Source organism: Hypanus sabinus, chromosome 29 (genome assembly GCF_030144855.1).
Source record: "Hypanus sabinus isolate sHypSab1 chromosome 29, sHypSab1.hap1, whole genome shotgun sequence".
NCBI classification, from domain to species: domain Eukaryota; kingdom Metazoa; phylum Chordata; class Chondrichthyes; order Myliobatiformes; family Dasyatidae; genus Hypanus; species Hypanus sabinus.
The window spans coordinates 1,168,139-1,186,654 of NC_082734.1; the positions used below are offsets into that span (position 1 = coordinate 1,168,139).

The 18,516-nt window shown below is 57.5% G+C and overlaps 2 protein-coding genes across 5 annotated transcripts in view; both read left to right on the top strand.

Annotated features, from left to right (window-relative positions):
- LOC132382856 (inactive serine/threonine-protein kinase TEX14-like) overlaps nucleotides 1-18,516 on the top strand; it is a 100,968-nt gene that overhangs the window by 69,653 nt on the left and 12,799 nt on the right. For 3 of the 4 annotated variants that reach the window (XM_059953330.1, XM_059953332.1, XM_059953331.1), the window contains exons 11-15: nucleotides 536-726; nucleotides 815-950; nucleotides 5,831-5,985; nucleotides 6,431-6,628; nucleotides 6,774-7,002. In XM_059953330.1, the coding sequence (XP_059809313.1) occupies nucleotides 536-726; nucleotides 815-950; nucleotides 5,831-5,985; nucleotides 6,431-6,628; nucleotides 6,774-7,002 (909 nt within the window). The remainder of the gene's footprint in view (nucleotides 1-535; nucleotides 727-814; nucleotides 951-5,830; nucleotides 5,986-6,430; nucleotides 6,629-6,773; nucleotides 7,003-18,516) is intronic. The other variant, XM_059953333.1, reaches the window with a different exon arrangement.
- Nucleotides 957-4,132, top strand: LOC132382857 (uncharacterized). The gene is made up of 2 exons (XM_059953334.1): nucleotides 957-2,303; nucleotides 2,393-4,132. Exons 1-2 carry the CDS (start codon nucleotides 1,573-1,575, stop codon nucleotides 2,691-2,693), a joined length of 1,032 nt encoding a protein of 343 aa, XP_059809317.1. The 5' UTR covers nucleotides 957-1,572; the 3' UTR covers nucleotides 2,694-4,132.

The window sequence follows — 18,516 nt, forward strand, 5'->3', positions numbered from 1 at the left end:
AGTGAGGGAGAGAGAAAGAAAGGGGAGTGTTGGAGTTGGTGATGCAACACCAGAGATTCCAGGCGCAGGGTCTGGGGAAATGTGAAAGAGGATGGAGGAGCGGCTGAGAGTGGGAGACAGGATCAATTGTTCCAGTCTGGAATGAAACCAGGGAAGTGGATGCAAAGCCCCTCAGTATATGGGGAGAGATGGTGGTTCCGGTCTGGAACTCTCTGAACCCTCTGACAGGGCAAGAACAGTGAGCTAACAGATTGTGTGTAGGTTTCCTGGGGGAGGGGGCAGAGAGAGAGAGTCTCTGATTGGGGGGGGTGGGGAGAGAGTCTTTTGGGGGAATAAATTATTGTGGGGTAAAGTTGGAATACGATCATTTTGTTCTTGAGAGGGTTGATGGGTTGTTGGGGGGAGGAGGAGTGAGGAGGGGAGGGTTTTGGGGGGAAGGTAGGGTGGCTGAAGAAGAGGAGGAGGAGGTGTGAGAATTGATGTGGACGGTCTGGAGGGAGTGAGGAACAGTCAGTGACCTTGGTCTCTTCTACAGGCACGGTTCCCTGGGCCGGGGCAGGAGGCAAGACGGTGAGACAGATGATGGCCAGTGGTCGCTCCCTCTCCCTGGACCCCCACCTCTCCCCATCCCTCCGCTTTGCCCTGAGGCTGGGCACCTCACCCAAGCCCCAACACCGGACCCTCACCCTCCGGGACATGCACCATACTCTGCACTGGGAACTCCAGGTAGGATCCCACCCTCAGCTTCCTTTCACTCCACTGCTAGACTATGACCCCTGCTTCATCTTACCTCCTTCCTTCCCTCCTCTGCCAGGAAGGAAGACCCTCCCCTGAAGCTCAGAAAGGCCAGGGTGAGCGATGGGACTGCAGGGACCCTTTGGGTAAGCTGGAAGCCCAGGATGGAGCAGAGTGGGAATCGGTGAGATTGTGGATGGCGCAAAGCGAGGGAGGTGAGTGGGGCAGGTCCATATCCCCGGCCCAGCCCATCCTTCCCTCCACCTCTCCTTCCCCTCTTCCCCAACCCCTATCCTCCCCACCACTCCTAACAGCTCCCTTCCCCAGAGCTCCTCCTCACACCCTCTATGCTCACCTGTAACTGCTGGCACTCTGCAGGGATGTGAAACGGTGAGGCATGGGTGATAACTGGGGTGGAGTGGAGTAGGGGGAAGTTGTGGTGGGACCCCAGTGTACTGACCAAGATACTGGCCAGCATCAGACACAGCACCCAGTGTCAGGGCAGGAAGCCCTGGTATTGCTTCACCTAGGGGTGCCCAAAATCCATTCCCAGTACTGGGTGCAGGTGTAGCCCCCTCACTACAGCAGGACAGGTTGCCTAAAAGTCCTCACCTGGGATGAAGGTCTCACAGAGTAAGGAGGGTCAAGACAGGGAGAGGAGCAGGGATGGGATGGATGGAGAGAAACCTCCCTCAGAGAAGGAGGAAGAACATAAAGCACAACAGCACAGTTCAGATGGCACAGTTCAGGGTGTCACAGTACAAGGTGTCATAGTACAGATGGCACAGTTGAGATGGCACAGTTCAGGGTGTCACAGTACAAGGTGTCATAGTACAGATGGCACAGTTCAGGGTGTCACAGTTCAGGTGTCACAGTTCAGGGTGTCACAGTACAGAAGTCACAGCTCAGGGTGTCACGGTACAGAAGTCACAGTTCAGGGTGTCACGGTACAGAAGTCACAGTTCAGGGTGTCACGGTACAGAAGTCACAGTTCAGGGTGTCACAGTACAGATGTCACAGTTCAGGGTGTCACAGTTCGGGGTGTCACAGTTCAGGGTGTCACAGTACAGAAGTCACAGTTCAGGGTGTCACGGTACAGATATCACAGTTCAGGGTGTCACAGTACAGATGTCACAGTTCAGGGTGTCACAGTTTGGGGTGTCACAGTACAGATGGCACAGTACGGGGTGTCACAGTACGGGGTGTCACAAAACAGCGTGGCACAGTACAGGGTGTGACAGTTCAGGGTGTCACAGTTCATGGTGTCACAGTACAGATGTCACAGTTCAGGGTGTCACAGTTCAGGTGTCACAGTACGGGGTGTCACAGTTCAGAATATCACAGTTCAGGGTGTCACAATACAGATGTCACAGTTCAGGTGTCGCAGTTCAGGGTGGCACAGTTCAGCTGTCACAGTTCAGAGTGTCACAGTACAAATGTCACAGTTCAGGTGTCACAGTATGGGGGTGTCACAGTTCAGAATATCACAGTACAAGGTGTCACAGTTCAGGGTGTCACAGTACAGATGTCACAGTTCAGAGTGTCACAGTACAAATGTCACAGTTCAGGTGTCACAGTATGGGGGTGTCACAGTTCAGAATATCACAGTACAAGGTGTCACAGTTCAGGGTGTCACAGTACAGATGTCACAGTTCAGGGTGTCACAGTACAGATGTCACAGTTCAGGGTGTCACAGTACGGGGTGTCACAGATCAGGGTGTCACAGTACGGGGTGGCACAGTACAGGGTGTCACAGTACGGGGTGGCACAGTACAGGGTGTCACAGTACGGGGTGGCACAGTACAATGTGTCACAGTATAGATGGCATAGTTCAGGTGGTACAATGTTGTGCCAACTTTTTGGTCTATTCCCTGATCAAGCTAACCTTTCCCGTCCACATAACCCTCCAATTTTCTTTCATCTGTGAGCCTATTTCAGAGTCTGTTAATTGTCTCTAATGTATCTGCCACTACTAGCCTTGGCAGGGTATTCGACACAGTCACCACTCTCTGTGTAAAAACAAAAACCTATCTCTCACATTCCCCCTCTCACCTTAAAATGATAGCTGCTCCTATAAGCCACTTTGAAACTTCCACGTCATCCTTTTGACGAGGTGACTAGAACTGAGCACCGTACATCAAGTGTAGTCTATCCAGAGTCCGAACATTGCCTCACAGCTCTTGAACTAAATCCACTGACTAATGAAGGCCAACACCTTAACGACTGATGGATCTATGTGGACCCCAAGATCCCTGTTTATTCACACTGCTGAGAATCTGGGCTGCAAATTCAACCCTTCAAAATGTGCATAAAGAGAGAATAAAACTGCAAGTGAATCCCTGCAACATCTGGCAACTTGGTCATATCTGTCCCAAAGACTCGCGTCAGAACATCTTTCAAGAGGATGAACCCTTGCAAGGTGTCAGGCCCTGATGGTGTAAGTGGCATGGCACTGGAAACCAACTGGTAATTGGGACGTGAGCTTAAATGGGGCAAAATGAACTGGTCCTGATGTGTCCCAATTTTGTGTGTGTGTGTATTATAGTATATCTTATGTATTGCACTCTAAAATAACAAATTTCACCAGAAATGTCCGTGATAATAAAATGGATTCTGAGCTCTGCATCCTGTCAGCCTCTCTCCACAACACCACCAAAATTGTGTCAGCTACAAACTTCCTAACTCACCTCTGCCCTTCCTCATCCAAGCCATTGATAAAACTCACAAAGATCACATCCCTGCAGCCCACCATTGGTCACTAACCACCAGGCAGAACATTCTCCATCTGCTACCGGCCTCTAGTTTCTGTGGGCAAGTCAATGTGAATTCACACAGCCAGGTTTCCCTGACATTCTGAATGAGACCCCGACCCAACATGAGGAACCTTACTAAAATCCATATACATCCCATCCACTGCTCCTGCTTCATCAATGTGATTTGTCACATCTCAAAAGAATTCATTCAGGTTTTGTGAGACATGACCTGCTCATAACAAAGCCGTGTTGATGATCCCGAATCAGACTATGTTTCTCCAAATTCCCATCAATCATGTCTCTATGAATCCTATCCAGTAATTTTCTCACCACTGAGGGATTCTCACTGATTTATGATTCCCAGAGTTATCCCTACTGACTTCCCTCAACAAACATTTACGACCTCACAAACATCTGCTCCTCCTCCTGTGTCTATGACGGTGCAAAGATCGTATATCCCATCCAGTCCGAAGAACTTATCTATCCTAATGTTTTCACAGCATCCTCTGAATGTGACGAAAAGAAACCTCCCTCAGAGAGGGGAGAGGGACATGAGAGAGGAGAAGCAGGGACACGATGGAGGGAGGGGGCCATTCCTCAGAGAGGGGAGGGAGACCTGACGCAGGGAGAAGGGCAGGGATGGGATCGTGTGGAGGGAGGGGCCCATCCCTCAGAGAGGGGAGGGAGACCTGACGCAGGGAGAAGGGCAGGGATGGGATGGTGTGGAGGGAGGGGCCTATCCCTCAGAGAGGGGAGGGAGACCTGACGCAGGGAGAAGGGCAGGGATGGGATGGTGTGGAGGGAGGGGCCCATCCCTCAGAGAGGGGAGGGAGACCTGACGCAGGGAGAAGGGCAGGGATGGGATGGTGTGGAGGGAGGGGCCCATCCCTCAGAGAGGGGAGGGATACCTGACGCAGGGAGAAGGGCAGGGATGGGATGGTGTGGAGGGAGGGGCCCATCCCTCAGAGAGGGGAGGGAGACCTGACGCAGGGAGAAGGGCAGGGATGGGATGGTGTGGAGGGAGGGGCCCATCCCTCAGAGAGGGGAGGGAGACCTGACGCAGGGAGAAGGGCAGGGATGGGATGGTGTGGAGGGAGGGGCCCATCCCTCAGAGAGGGGAGGGAGACCTGACGCAGGGAGAAGGGCAGGGATGGGATGGTGTGGAGGGAGGGGCCTATCCCTCAGAGAGGGGAGGGAGACCTGACGCAGGGAGAAGGGCAGGGATGGGATGGTGTGGAGGGAGGGGCCCATCCCTCAGAGAGGGGAGGGAGACCTGATGCAGGGAGAAGGGCAGGGATGGGATGGTGTGGAGGGAGGGGCCCATCCCTCAGAGAGGGGAGGGATACCTGACGCAGGGAGAAGGGCAGGGATGGGATGGTGTGGAGGGAGGGGCCCATCCCTCAGAGAGGGGAGGGATACCTGACGCAGGGAGAAGGGCAGGGATGGGATGGTGTGGAGGGAGGGGCCCATCCCTCAGAGAGGGGAGGGAGACCTGACGCAGGGAGAAGGGCAGGGATGGGATGGTGTGGAGGGAGGGGCCCATCCCTCAGAGAGGGGAGGGAGACCTGACGCAGGGAGAAGGGCAGGGATGGGATGGTGTGGAGGGAGGGGCCCATCCCTCAGAGAGGGGAGGGAGACCTGACGCAGGGAGAAGGGCAGGGATGGGATGGTGTGGAGGGAGGGGCCTATCCCTCAGAGAGGGGAGGGAGACCTGACGCAGGGAGAAGGGCAGGGATGGGATGGTGTGGAGGGAGGGGCCCATCCCTCAGAGAGGGGAGGGAGACCTGACGCAGGGAGAAGGGCAGGGATGGGATGGTGTGGAGGGAGGGGCCTATCCCTCAGAGAGGGGAGGGAGACCTGACGCAGGGAGAAGGGCAGGGATGGGATGGTGTGGAGGGAGGGGCCCATCCCTCAGAGAGGGGAGGGAGACCTGACGCAGGGAGAAGGGCAGGGATGGGATGGTGTGGAGGGAGGGGCCCATCCCTCAGAGAGGGGAGGGAGACCTGACGCAGGGAGAAGGGCAGGGATGGGATGGTGTGGAGGGAGGGGCCCATCCCTCAGAGAGGGGAGGGAGACCTGACGCAGGGAGAAGGGCAGGGATGGGATGGTGTGGAGGGAGGGGCCCATCCCTCAGAGAGGGGAGGGAGACCTGACGCAGGGAGAAGGGCAGGGATGGGATGGTGTGGAGGGAGGGGCCCATCCCTCAGAGAGGGGAGGGAGACCTGACGCAGGGAGAAGGGCAGGGATGGGATGGAGGAAAGGATTCCTCCCCACTCACTGACCCTACCTCCTCAAACCCCACTTGCCCTCTGACATGAGTGCTGTTTTTCCTTCCCTCCCAGGCCTGTCCTATTGCGAGGTAGAGCGAGACACCAGCAGCCAGACCAAGAGCCACCCCTATGACCGGGGACTGGCAGCCGAGGGTGGAGAGCCAAGCCGAGGAATCATGCAACTGAAGGGGAGAGGAGGCTCAGTGGGGGAGGAGGGATCACTCAAAGTGAGGAGCTGTGTATGATACGGAGAGAAGTGAGACAGTGAGAATCCCTGATGGCAGGCAGAGAGAGGGATGGGGCAGGAAAACACCAGGGAATGGGAGAGGGGAGGAAGGGGAGAGAGAAGGAGAGATGGTGAGGAAGGGGGAGGGTGGAGTTGGGGGGGGCAAAGGGAGAGGGAGTAGAAGAGGGTGGAGATGGGGAGGGAGTTGAGGGTGGAGACGGAAAGTGGAGGGGGTGTGATGAGGCAGGGATCCTGGGGAAGGTAAAGAGACAATGAGGAGATGGATGGATAGGAGGGAGTGGAAGGGTGTCAGGGAACCTGAGAGGATGGGCTTGCAGAGTGTGGGTGTCTGTGTCAGATATCAGAGATACCCTGGGGAAGTCGGACAGACTCTCCCTCTGTTCCCCTTCAGATAAAACTGATCTCTGCTTCCCCCACACCCCCAGGACACTGCCAACCGTGGCCACCGGCGTCTTGATCACTGGCCCAGTCCCTCCCACCCTGGGCTGAGAGTGTACAGTGTGCGCAGGGGACGGGAGCTGGACCCAATCACTGACGGCAGCCTGCCCTTCCTCTGGGATAGCGAGAGCTCTCTGTGGGAGATGGAGACTGAGGAATCCCCGCCTCCTGGATACACACAGCAGGTGAGGTGGGAGGAAGGGAGGTGATCAGGTAGTGCAGAGAGGTTAGCAATGGGGGAGGGAGAGAGAGTGGAGAGGGGGATGGTGGGGTGGTGCATTCAGATCTGACCTCAGTACCAACCCAGCTGGTGTGCCTCGGCTCCCACAGCCCCCCATCAGTCAGGACGCAGCTCACCCTGCACCCATCCACCTGCGGGACAGCAGGCTCCTCAGCTGTGCCAGCAGCATCTGCGAGTCAGCCGGTCTGCTCGGTTGTTTCAACTCATCCCTCGAGCGCCTCGAGCAGAGGTTCCTCAGTGGGATCCAGGCGCTGGAGCAGGTCACCAACCGGCAGTGGGAGGAAGAACAGGAAACACATCACATCCAACCCCGCACAGGTAATGCAGCTGAAAATACTTCCCCTCCTCACCGTCCCATCACACACTCCTGGGGTCAGACACAGAGTGCAGCTCCCTCCACACCGTCACATCACACACTCCCGGGGTCAGACACAGAGTGAAGCTCCCTCCACACCGTCACATCACACACTCCCGGGGTCAGACACAGAGTGAAGCTCCCTCCACACCGTCACATCACACACTCCCGGGGTCAGACACAGAGTCAATCTCCCTCCACACTGTCCCATCACACACTCCCGGGGTCAGACAGAGAGTGAATCTCCATCCACACTGTCCCATCGCACACTCCCGGGGTCAGACACAGATTGAACCTCCCTCCACACCCTCCCATCACACACTCCTGGGGTCAGACACAGAGTGAAACTCCTTCCACACTGTCCCATCCCACACTCCCGGGGTCAGACATATAGTGAAGCTCCCTCCACACCGTCCCATCACACACTCCCGGGGTCAGACACAGAGTGCAGCTCCCTCCACACCGTCACATCACACACTCCCGGGGTCAGACACAGAGTGAAACTCACTCCACACCGTCACATCACACACTCCCGGGGTCAGACACAGAGTGAATCTCCCTCCCCACCGTCCCATCACACACTCCCGGGGTCACACACAGAGTGAATCTCCCTCCACACTGTCCCATCGCACACTCCCGGGGTCAGACACAGAGTTAATCTCCCTCCACACCCTCCCATCACACACTCCCGGGGTCAGACACAGAGTGAAACTCCTTCCACACTGTCCCATCCCACACTCCCGGGGTCAGACATAGAGTGAAGCTCCCTCCACACCGTCCTGTCACACACTCCCGGGGTCAGACACAGAGTGCATCTCCCTCCCCACCGTCCCATCACACACTCCCGGGGTCAGACACAGAGTGAATCTCCATCCACACTGTCCCATCGGACACTCCCGGGGTCAGACACAGAGTGAAGCTCCCTCCACACCCTCCCATCACACACTCTTGGGGTCAGACACAGAGTGAAACTCCCTCCACACCGTCACATCACACACTCCCGGGGTCAGACACAGAGTGAATCTCCCTCCCCACCATCCCATCACATACTCACGGGGTCAGACAGAGTGAATCTCCCCCACACCGTCCCATCACACACTCCCGGGGTCAGACAGAGAGTGAATCTCCCTCCACACTGTCCCATCGCACACTCCCGGGGTCAGACACAGAGTGAAGCTCCCTCCACACCCTCCCATCACACACTCCTGGGGTCAGACACAGAGTGAAACTCCTTCCACACTGTCCCATCCCACACTCCCGGGGTCAGACACAGAGTGAATTTCCCTCCACACCGTCCCATCACACACTCCCGGGGTCAGACTGAGAGTGAAACTTCCTCCACACCGTCCTATCACACACTCCCGGGGTCAGACACAGAGTGAAGCTCCCTCCACACCCTCCCATCACACACTCTTGGGATCAGACACAGAGTGAAACTCCATCCACACTGTCCCATCGCACACTCCCGGGGTCAGACACAGAGTGCATCTCCCTCCCCACCGTCCCATCACACACTCCCGGGGTCAGACATAGTGAATCTCCCCCCACACTGTCCCATCTCACACTCCCGGGGTCAGACTGAGAGTGAAACTTCCTCCACACCGTCCCATCACACACTCCCGGGGTCAGACACAGAGTGAAACTCCCTCCACACCGTCCTACCACACACTCCCGGGGTCAGACACAGAGTGAATCTCCCTCCACACCGTCCTATCACACACTCCCGGGGTCAGACACAGAGTGAATCTTCCTCCACACTGTCCCATCGCACACTCCCGGGGTCAGACACAGAGTGAATCTCCCTCCACATTGTCCCATCGCACATTCCCGGGGTCAGACACAGATTGAAGCTCCCTCCACACCCTCCCATCACACACTCCTGGGGTCAGACACAGAGTGAAACTCCTTTCACACTGTCCCATCCCACACTCCCGGGGTCAGACACAGAGTGAAGCTCCCTCCACACCGTCCTGTCACACACTCCCGGGGTCAGACACAGAGTGAATCTCCCTCCCCACCGTCCCATCACACACTCCCGGGGTCAGACAGAGTGAATCTCCCCCCACACCGTCCCATCACACACTCCCGGGGTCAGACTGAGAGTGAAACTTCCTCCACACCGTCCTATCACACACTCCCGGGGTCAGACACAGAGTGAATCTCCCTCCACACCGTCCCATCGCACACTCCCGGGGTCAGACACAGAGTGAATCTCCATCCACACTGTCCCATCGGACACTCCCAGGGTCAGACACAGAGTGAAGCTCCCTCCACACCCTCCCATCACACACTCTTGGGGTCAGACACAGAGTGAAACTCCTTCCACACTGTCCCATCCCACACTCCCGGGGTCAGACATTGAGTGAAGCTCCCTCCACACCGTCCCATCACACACTCCCGGGGTCAGACACAGAGTGCAGCTCCCTCCACACCGTCACATCACACACTCCCGGGGTCAGACACAGAGTGCAGCTCCCTCCACACCGTCACATCACACACTCCCGGGGTCAGACACAGAGTGAAACTCCCTCCACACCGTCACATCACACACTCCCGGGGTCAGACACAGAGTGAATCTCCCTCCCCACCGTCCCATCACATACTCACGGGGTCAGACAGAGTGAATCTCCCCCCACACCGTCCCATCACACACTCCCGGGGTCAGACAGAGAGTGAATCTCCCTCCACACTGTCCCATCACACACTCCTGGGGTCACACACAGAGTGAATCTCCTTCCACACTGTCCCATCCCACACTCCCGGGGTCAGACATAGAGTGAAGCTCCCTCCATGCCGTCCCATCACACACTCCCGGGGTCAGACACAGAGTGAAGCTCCCTCCACACCCTCCCATCACACGCTCCTGGGATCAGACACAGAGTGAAACTCCTTCCACACTGTCCCATCCCACACTCCCGGGGTCAGACATAGAGTGAAGCTCCCTCCACACCGTCCTGTCACACACTCCCGGGGTCAGACACAGAGTGAATCTCCCCCCACACCGTCCCATCGCACACTCCTGGGGTCAGACACAGAGTGAAGCTCCCTCCACACCTTCCCATCACACACTCCTGGGGTCAGACACAGAGTGAATCTCCCTCCACACCGTCCCATCACACACTCCCGGGGTCAGACAGAGAGTGAATCTTGCTCCACACTGTCCCATCACACACTCCCGGGGTCAGACAGAGTGAATCTCCCCCCACACCGTCCCATCACACACTCCCGGGGTCAGACTGAGAGTGAAACTCCCTCCACACCGTCCCACCACCCACTCCCAGGGTCAGACACAGAGTGAAGCTCCCTCCACACCCTCCCATCACACACTCCAGGGGTCAGACACAGGGTGAAGCTCCCTCCACACCCTCCCATCACACACTCCTGGGATCAGAGTGAAACTCCTTCCACACTGTCCCATCCCACACTCCCGGGGTCAGACATAGAATGAAGCTCCCTCCACACCGTCCTGTCACACACTTTCGGGGTCAGACACAGAGTGCATCTCCCTCCCCACCGTCCCATCACACATTCCCGGGGTCAGACAAAGTGAATCTCCCCCCACACCGTCCCATCACACACTCCCAGGGTCAGACACAGAGTGAAACTCCCTCCACACCGTCCCACCACACACTCCCGGGATCAGACACAGAGTGAATCTCCCTCCACACCGTCCCATCACACATTTCCGGGGTCAGACAGAGAGTGAATCTCCCTCCACACCGTCCCATCACACACTTCTGGGGTCAGACAGAGAGTGAATCTCCCTCCACACTGTCCCATCGCACACTCCCGGGGTCAGACTGAGAGTGAAACTTCCTCCACACCATCCTATCACACACTCCCGGGGTCAGACACAGAGTGAAACTCCCTCCACACCGTCCCACCACACACTCCCGGGGTCAGACACAGAGTGAATCTCCCTCCACACCGTCCTATCACACACTCCCGGGGTCAGACACAGAGTGTATCTCCATCACACTGTCCCATCGCACACTCCCGGGGTCAGACTGAGAGTGAAACTTCCTCCACACCATCCTATCACACACTCCCGGGGTCAGACACAGAGTGAAACTCCCTCCACACCGTCCCACCACACACTCCCGGGCTCAGACACAGAGTGAATCTCCCTCCACGCTGTCCCATCACACACTCCCGGGGTCAGACACAGTGAATCTCCCTCCACACCCTCCCATCACAGACTCCAGGGGTCAGACACAGAGTGAAGCTCCCTCCACACCCTCCCATCACACACTCCTGGGATCAGAGTGAAACTCCTTCCACACTGTCCCATCCCACACTCCCGGGGTCAGACATAGAATGAAGCTCCCTCCACACCGTCCTGTCACACACTTTCGGGGTCAGACACAGAGTGCATCTCCCTCCCCACCGTCCCATCACACATTCCCGGGGTCAGACAAAGTGAATCTCCCCCCACACCGTCCCATCACACACTCCCAGGGTCAGACACAGAGTGAAACTCCCTCCACACCGTCCCACCACACACTCCCGTGATCAGACACAGAGTGAATCTCCCTCCACACCGTCCCATCACACATTTCCGGGGTCAGACAGAGAGTGAATCTCCCTCCACACCGTCCCATCACACACTTCTGGGGTCAGACAGAGAGTGAATCTCCCTCCACACTGTCCCATCGCACACTCCCGGGGTCAGACTGAGAGTGAAACTTCCTCCACACCATCCTATCACACACTCCCGGGGTCAGACACAGAGTGAAACTCCCTCCACACCGTCCCACCACACACTCCCGGGGTCAGACACAGAGTGAATCTCCCTCCACACCGTCCTATCACACACTCCCGGGGTCAGACACAGAGTGTATCTCCATCCACACTGTCCCATCGCACACTCCCGGGGTCAGACTGAGAGTGAAACTTCCTCCACACCATCCTATCACACACTCCCGGGGTCAGACACAGAGTGAAACTCCCTCCACACCGTCCTGTCACACACTCCCGGGGTCAGACACAGAGTGAATCTCCCTCCCCACCGTCCCATCACACACTCCCGGGGTCAGACAGAGTGAATCACCCCCCACACCGTCCCATCACACACTCCCGGGGTCAGACTGAGAGTGAAACTTCCTCCACACCGTCCTATCACACACTCCCGGGGTCAGACACAGAGTGAATCTCCCTCCACACCGTCCCATCGCACACTCCCGGGGTCAGACACAGAGTGAAACTCCCTCCACACCGTCCCATCACACACTCCCGGGGTCAGACTGAGAGTGAAACTTCCTCCACACCGTCCTATCACACACTCCCGGGGTCAGACACAGAGTGAAGCTCCCTCCACACCCTCCCATCACACACTCTTGGGATCAGACACAGAGTGAAACTCCATCCACACTGTCCCATCGCACACTCCCGGGGTCAGACACAGAGTGCATCTCCCTCCCCACCGTCCCATCACACACTCCCGGGGTCAGACATAGTGAATCTCCCCCCACACTGTCCCATCTCACACTCCCGGGGTCAGACTGAGAGTGAAACTTCCTCCACACCGTCCCATCACACACTCCCGGGGTCAGACACAGAGTGAAACTCCCTCCACACCGTCCTACCACACACTCCCGGGGTCAGACACAGAGTGAATCTCCCTCCACACCGTCCTATCACACACTCCCGGGGTCAGACACAGAGTGAATCTTCCTCCACACTGTCCCATCGCACACTCCCGGGGTCAGACACAGAGTGAATCTCCCTCCACATTGTCCCATCGCACATTCCCGGGGTCAGACACAGATTGAAGCTCCCTCCACACCCTCCCATCACACACTCCTGGGGTCAGACACAGAGTGAAACTCCTTTCACACTGTCCCATCCCACACTCCCGGGGTCAGACACAGAGTGAAGCTCCCTCCACACCGTCCTGTCACACACTCCCGGGGTCAGACACAGAGTGAATCTCCCTCCCCACCGTCCCATCACACACTCCCGGGGTCAGACAGAGTGAATCTCCCCCCACACCGTCCCATCACACACTCCCGGGGTCAGACTGAGAGTGAAACTTCCTCCACACCGTCCTATCACACACTCCCGGGGTCAGACACAGAGTGAATCTCCCTCCACACCGTCCCATCGCACACTCCCGGGGTCAGACACAGAGTGAATCTCCATCCACACTGTCCCATCGGACACTCCCAGGGTCAGACACAGAGTGAAGCTCCCTCCACACCCTCCCATCACACACTCTTGGGGTCAGACACAGAGTGAAACTCCTTCCACACTGTCCCATCCCACACTCCCGGGGTCAGACATTGAGTGAAGCTCCCTCCACACCGTCCCATCACACACTCCCGGGGTCAGACACAGAGTGCAGCTCCCTCCACACCGTCACATCACACACTCCCGGGGTCAGACACAGAGTGAAACTCCCTCCACACCGTCACATCACACACTCCCGGGGTCAGACACAGAGTGAATCTCCCTCCCCACCGTCCCATCACATACTCACGGGGTCAGACAGAGTGAATCTCCCCCCACACCGTCCCATCACACACTCCCGGGGTCAGACAGAGAGTGAATCTCCCTCCACACTGTCCCATCACACACTCCTGGGGTCACACACAGAGTGAATCTCCTTCCACACTGTCCCATCCCACACTCCCGGGGTCAGACATAGAGTGAAGCTCCCTCCATGCCGTCCCATCACACACTCCCGGGGTCAGACAGAGTGAAGCTCCCTCCACACCCTCCCATCACACGCTCCTGGGATCAGACACAGAGTGAAACTCCTTCCACACTGTCCCATCCCACACTCCCGGGGTCAGACATAGAGTGAAGCTCCCTCCACACCGTCCTGTCACACACTCCCGGGGTCAGACACAGAGTGAATCTCCCCCCACACCGTCCCATCGCACACTCCTGGGGTCAGACACAGAGTGAAGCTCCCTCCACACCTTCCCATCACACACTCCTGGGGTCAGACACAGAGTGAATCTCCCTCCACACCGTCCCATCACACACTCCCGGGGTCAGACAGAGAGTGAATCTTGCTCCACACTGTCCCATCACACACTCCCGGGGTCAGACAGAGTGAATCTCCCCCCACACCGTCCCATCACACACTCCCGGGGTCAGACTGAGAGTGAAACTCCCTCCACACCGTCCCACCACCCACTCCCAGGGTCAGACACAGAGTGAAGCTCCCTCCACACCCTCCCATCACACACTCCAGGGGTCAGACACAGAGTGAAGCTCCCTCCACACCCTCCCATCACACACTCCTGGGATCAGAGTGAAACTCCTTCCACACTGTCCCATCCCACACTCCCGGGGTCAGACATAGAATGAAGCTCCCTCCACACCGTCCTGTCACACACTTTCGGGGTCAGACACAGAGTGCATCTCCCTCCCCACCGTCCCATCACACATTCCCGGGGTCAGACAAAGTGAATCTCCCCCCACACCGTCCCATCACACACTCCCAGGGTCAGACACAGAGTGAAACTCCCTCCACACCGTCCCACCACACACTCCCGGGATCAGACACAGAGTGAATCTCCCTCCACACCGTCCCATCACACATTTCCGGGGTCAGACAGAGAGTGAATCTCCCTCCACACCGTCCCATCACACACTTCTGGGGTCAGACAGAGAGTGAATCTCCCTCCACACTGTCCCATCGCACACTCCCGGGGTCAGACTGAGAGTGAAACTTCCTCCACACCATCCTATCACACACTCCCGGGGTCAGACACAGAGTGAAACTCCCTCCACACCGTCCCACCACACACTCCCGGGGTCAGACACAGAGTGAATCTCCCTCCACACCGTCCTATCACACACTCCCGGGGTCAGACACAGAGTGTATCTCCATCACACTGTCCCATCGCACACTCCCGGGGTCAGACTGAGAGTGAAACTTCCTCCACACCATCCTATCACACACTCCCGGGGTCAGACACAGAGTGAAACTCCCTCCACACCGTCCCACCACACACTCCCGGGCTCAGACACAGAGTGAATCTCCCTCCACGCTGTCCCATCACACACTCCCGGGGTCAGACACAGTGAATCTCCCTCCACACCCTCCCATCACAGACTCCAGGGGTCAGACACAGAGTGAAGCTCCCTCCACACCCTCCCATCACACACTCCTGGGATCAGAGTGAAACTCCTTCCACACTGTCCCATCCCACACTCCCGGGGTCAGACATAGAATGAAGCTCCCTCCACACCGTCCTGTCACACACTTTCGGGGTCAGACACAGAGTGCATCTCCCTCCCCACCGTCCCATCACACATTCCCGGGGTCAGACAAAGTGAATCTCCCCCCACACCGTCCCATCACACACTCCCAGGGTCAGACACAGAGTGAAACTCCCTCCACACCGTCCCACCACACACTCCCGTGATCAGACACAGAGTGAATCTCCCTCCACACCGTCCCATCACACATTTCCGGGGTCAGACAGAGAGTGAATCTCCCTCCACACCGTCCCATCACACACTTCTGGGGTCAGACAGAGAGTGAATCTCCCTCCACACTGTCCCATCGCACACTCCCGGGGTCAGACTGAGAGTGAAACTTCCTCCACACCATCCTATCACACACTCCCGGGGTCAGACACAGAGTGAAACTCCCTCCACACCGTCCCACCACACACTCCCGGGGTCAGACACAGAGTGAATCTCCCTCCACACCGTCCTATCACACACTCCCGGGGTCAGACACAGAGTGTATCTCCATCCACACTGTCCCATCGCACACTCCCGGGGTCAGACTGAGAGTGAAACTTCCTCCACACCATCCTATCACACACTCCCGGGGTCAGACACAGAGTGAAACTCCCTCCACACCGTCCTGTCACACACTCCCGGGGTCAGACACAGAGTGAATCTCCCTCCCCACCGTCCCATCACACACTCCCGGGGTCAGACAGAGTGAATCACCCCCCACACCGTCCCATCACACACTCCCGGGGTCAGACTGAGAGTGAAACTTCCTCCACACCGTCCTATCACACACTCCCGGGGTCAGACACAGAGTGAATCTCCCTCCACACCGTCCCATCGCACACTCCCGGGGTCAGACACAGAGTGAAACTCCCTCCACACCGTCCCATCACACACTCCCGGGGTCAGACTGAGAGTGAAACTTCCTCCACACCGTCCTATCACACACTCCCGGGGTCAGACACAGAGTGAAACTCCCTCCACACCGTCCCACCACACACTCCCGGGGTCAGACACAGAGTGAAACTCCTTCCACACTGTCCCATCCCACACTCCCGGGGTCAGACATAGAGTGAAGCTTCCTCCACACCGTCCTGTCACACACTCCCGGGGTCAGACACAGAGTGCATCTCCCTCCCCACCGTCCCATCACACACTCCCGGGGTCAGACACAGAGTGAATCTCCATCCACACTGTCCCATCGGACACTCCCGGGGTCAGACACAGAGTGAAGCTCCCTCCACACCCTCCCATCACACACTCTTGGGGTCAGACACAGAGTGAAACTCCTTCCACACTGTCCCATCCCACACTCCCGGGGTCAGACATAGAGTGAAGCTCCCTCCATGCCGTCCCATCACACACTCCCGGGGTCAGACACAGAGTGAAGCTCCCTCCACACCCTCCCATCACACGCTCCTGGGATCAGACACAGAGTGAAACTCCTTCCACACTGTCCCATCCCACACTCCCGGGGTCAGACATAGAGTGAAGCTCCCTCCACACCGTCCTGTCACACACTCCCGGGGTCAGACACAGAGTGAATCTCCCCCCACACCGTCCCATCGCACACTCCTGGGGTCAGACACAGAGTGAAGCTCCCTCCACACCTTCCCATCACACACTCCTGGGGTCAGACACAGAGTGAATCTCCCTCCACACCGTCCCATCACACACTCCCGGGGTCAGACAGAGAGTGAATCTTGCTCCACACTGTCCCATCACACACTCCCGGGGTCAGACAGAGTGAATCTCCCCCCACACCGTCCCATCACACACTCCCGGGGTCAGACTGAGAGTGAAACTCCCTCCACACCGTCCCACCACCCACTCCCAGGGTCAGACACAGAGTGAAGCTCCCTCCACACCCTCCCATCACACACTCCAGGGGTCAGACACAGGGTGAAGCTCCCTCCACACCCTCCCATCACACACTCCTGGGATCAGAGTGAAACTCCTTCCACACTGTCCCATCCCACACTCCCGGGGTCAGACATAGAATGAAGCTCCCTCCACACCGTCCTGTCACACACTTTCGGGGTCAGACACAGAGTGCATCTCCCTCCCCACCGTCCCATCACACATTCCCGGGGTCAGACAAAGTGAATCTCCCCCCACACCGTCCCATCACACACTCCCAGGGTCAGACACAGAGTGAAACTCCCTCCACACCGTCCCACCACACACTCCCGGGATCAGACACAGAGTGAATCTCCCTCCACACCGTCCCATCACACATTTCCGGGGTCAGACAGAGAGTGAATCTCCCTCCACACCGTCCCATCACACACTTCTGGGGTCAGACAGAGAGTGAATCTCCCTCCACACTGTCCCATCGCACACTCCCGGGGTCAGACTGAGAGTGAAACTTCCTCCACACCATCCTATCACACACTCCCGGGGTCAGACACAGAGTGAAACTCCCTCCACACCGTCCCACCACACACTCCCGGGGTCAGACACAGAGTGAATCTCCCTCCACACCGTCCTATCACACACTCCCGGGGTCAGACACAGAGTGTATCTCCATCACACTGTCCCATCGCACACTCCCGGGGTCAGACTGAGAGTGAAACTTCCTCCACACCATCCTATCACACACTCCCGGGGTCAGACACAGAGTGAAACTCCCTCCACACCGTCCCACCACACACTCCCGGGCTCAGACACAGAGTGAATCTCCCTCCACGCTGTCCCATCACACACTCCCGGGGTCAGACACAGTGAATCTCCCTCCACACCCTCCCATCACAGACTCCAGGGGTCAGACACAGAGTGAAGCTCCCTCCACACCCTCCCATCACACACTCCTGGGATCAGAGTGAAACTCCTTCCACACTGTCCCATCCCACACTCCCGGGGTCAGACATAGAATGAAGCTCCCTCCACACCGTCCTGTCACACACTTTCGGGGTCAGACACAGAGTGCATCTCCCTCCCCACCGTCCCATCACACATTCCCGGGGTCAGACAAAGTGAATCTCCCCCCACACCGTCCCATCACACACTCCCAGGGTCAGACACAGAGTGAAACTCCCTCCACACCGTCCCACCACACACTCCCGTGATCAGACACAGAGTGAATCTCCCTCCACACCGTCCCATCACACATTTCCGGGGTCAGACAGAGAGTGAATCTCCCTCCACACCGTCCCATCACACACTTCTGGGGTCAGACAGAGAGTGAATCTCCCTCCACACTGTCCCATCGCACACTCCCGGGGTCAGACTGAGAGTGAAACTTCCTCCACACCATCCTATCACACACTCCCGGG